We start from the raw sequence: 2387 nt of genomic DNA, 5'->3' as shown, positions 1-2387 counted from the left end.
CACCCTGGGGTGGTGGGAACATAAAACCACAGACTGGTTTGGGTTGGAAAGGACCCTAACATCATCCAGTTTCACCCCCCTGCCATGAGCGGGGACACCTTGTATTAGACCCTGTCACCCAAGGCTCTGTCCAGCCTGGCCTTAAACACTGTCAGGGATGGAGCATGGAACATGCAATGCAATGGTCTTTGGCTGTTCTCTTCTCCCAGCAGTGGGGCTGGGCAGGGTGAATGGCCACTCCACCATGGGCAGGCTCTCCCCACACCCTGGGTGCTGGGGTGGAGGGTGGCTGGGATGGAGAGACGGGACCAAGCCCCACCCACCTCCCCAGTGCAGGACGGGCAGTGTGGGGAAGCGCTGGGGCCAGGTGGGCAGCCCGGCCCCTTGTTTGTCCCTGTGTGGGGAGATGGAGCCATCTGCAGGAGGAGGAAACGCTATAAAAAGCCCGGTGTGTGTGTTTGGCGTGTTGGAGGGGACGTCCTGGCAGGAAGCAGCTTGAGTGGCCACCGCCAGGGCTCAATAGGCTTTTCCTGCCTTGCAGCAAATCTCCCAGCTGCTGTCCCTGCTGCACCAGGGCCAGTTCCAGCCCAAAACCAACCACCGGGGAAACAAGTACACGGCCAAGAACGGCAGCAGGTAAGGCTGCGCTCAGCCCTTCCCATCTCCATGCCCTATTCCTTGTGTCTCTGCTGCCTCTGCTTCAGCCCCGCAGGTCCCAACAGCCTCCTGGGGCAGCAGATACACAGGGCAAAACCTCACCCTGGTTTTGCTGACCAGAGACGGGGGAGGTCATCCTTCAGGGGATGAACGTGTTCCTGCTCCTGGCTCCCTGTTGGTAGCCAGAGCTGCTCTTTGCTTTCTTCCTGAGGCACCTTTGGTAGCTCCTTCCTTATTCACTTGAGCTCCTTCATGACCACAAACCATCTGCCCATCCTTGCTAGGGGAGCGCTGATATGTTCAAGTGTGATGGAAAGGTACACTCAGGAGCACTGGGGTCCCGTCTTTGGAGGCGGCACCAAAAAGATGAGTATTCTCATTGCTCTGGGTACTTAGACATGCTGTTGCCTGTTGACATGAGTTCAAGGCCAAGAGGTTAGTGAGGAAGACACTGCTAGTACGGCTGGGAAGGACTGAGAGATCCCAGCTGTGTGCTGAAGATGTTCCCAAAGACAAACTATGGCATTCCCATTAAATCATGCTGTTGACATCTCTGGGTGAATGCTCTTGAGCACGCCAGGGCTTCATCACTGACTTGTCATGTTGTTCTTGTCCCCACGTGCCCAGCACATGGGCAGACTCAGCTTTCTCCACCTTTCTCATCACCACCTCCGTCTGCTGAGGACGGAGAAGTAGGAAGAGCAGCTCTGGGGCTTCTGGGGCTGGGCTGTGATGCTCCTTGCTTGGAGCCTGAATTCAGCTCCTCTGAGCTCACAGGGAAGAGCCAGCAGCTCCCTGTTTGCTCAGGATATCCCTGCAGATGGATGAAACCCCTCTGGGACAAGATACATGAAGCAGCCCGATGTGTAGCACCCAACATCCAACCAGGACCCCGTTTTCAGAGGGTCTGTGGCACTCCTGACCCCAGTGATTTTGTTCATGCGTTTGTTTCTTAAGAAAACCCATAATCCCAAACCAAACAACCCCAAACTCATTAACTGATGGGGAAATGTTCATTCCTTCTATGTGAATGATGCACTGAGAGGATGTTCTCTGGGTTGCTTTATGGGGGATAAAGACAACCACCTTCCAAGTAACCATTGGGGCGGTGCTGAGGGTTGGGGTGTGACGCGAGGCTGTGTCCCTGCAGGGCGGCGGGGCTGGATGCTGACTGCCTGAGCACGAAGGACAGCGGGCACGGCGAGAGTGAGGCCGAGGACCGCGACTCCGAGAGTGGCTTCGAGCTCTCGGTGCAGCAGCTGGTGGGAGAGGAGCTGGAGACGCTGCTGGAGCCGCAGGCGGGTGAGGAGGCATCACCGGGGCTGGGGGGTCTGCTCAGTAACGCACTAAGCCCATGCAGGAGGTGGAACTGGCTGCAGGGGACAGCTCATCTCCCGGCGTGGCTCTGGCAGTGCAGGTGCTTGGGACACGTATGGAGACAGGCTGAGAAAACTGGGGCTGTTCAGCCTGGAGAAGAGAAGCTGCGTGGAGACCTCAGAGCAGCTTCCAGTGTCTGAAGGGGGCTACAAGGGTGCTGGAGAGGGACTCTTCATCAGTGACTGGAGTGACAGGACAAGGGGCGATGGGTTTAACCTGCCAGAGGGGAGATTGAGATGAGCTCTAAGGCAGAGGCTCTTCCCTGTGAGGGTGCTGAGGCGCTGGCACAGGGTGCCCAGAGAAGCTGTGGCTGCCCCGTCCCTGGCAGTGTTCAAGGCCAGGTTGGACACAGG

General features: G+C 57.4%; 1 protein-coding gene across 1 annotated transcript in view; it reads left to right on the top strand.

The window, feature by feature from the left end:
• PCDH12 (protocadherin 12) overlaps nt 1-2387 on the top strand; it is a gene marked incomplete at its 5' end in the record, with an annotated part of 9712 nt that overhangs the window by 2583 nt on the left and 4742 nt on the right. Inside the window, 2 exon segments of the mRNA XM_010013160.1 lie at nt 542-636; nt 1808-1959. Of these exon segments, the coding sequence (XP_010011462.1) occupies nt 542-636; nt 1808-1959 (247 nt within the window).

This window comes from Nestor notabilis, unplaced genomic scaffold, assembly GCF_000696875.1.
Source record: "Nestor notabilis isolate BGI_N333 unplaced genomic scaffold, ASM69687v1 scaffold26520, whole genome shotgun sequence".
Lineage (NCBI taxonomy): Eukaryota > Metazoa > Chordata > Aves > Psittaciformes > Psittacidae > Nestor > Nestor notabilis.
The sequence above is the reverse complement of the archived record's forward strand: the minus strand, read 5'-3'. Positions and strand labels throughout refer to the sequence as shown.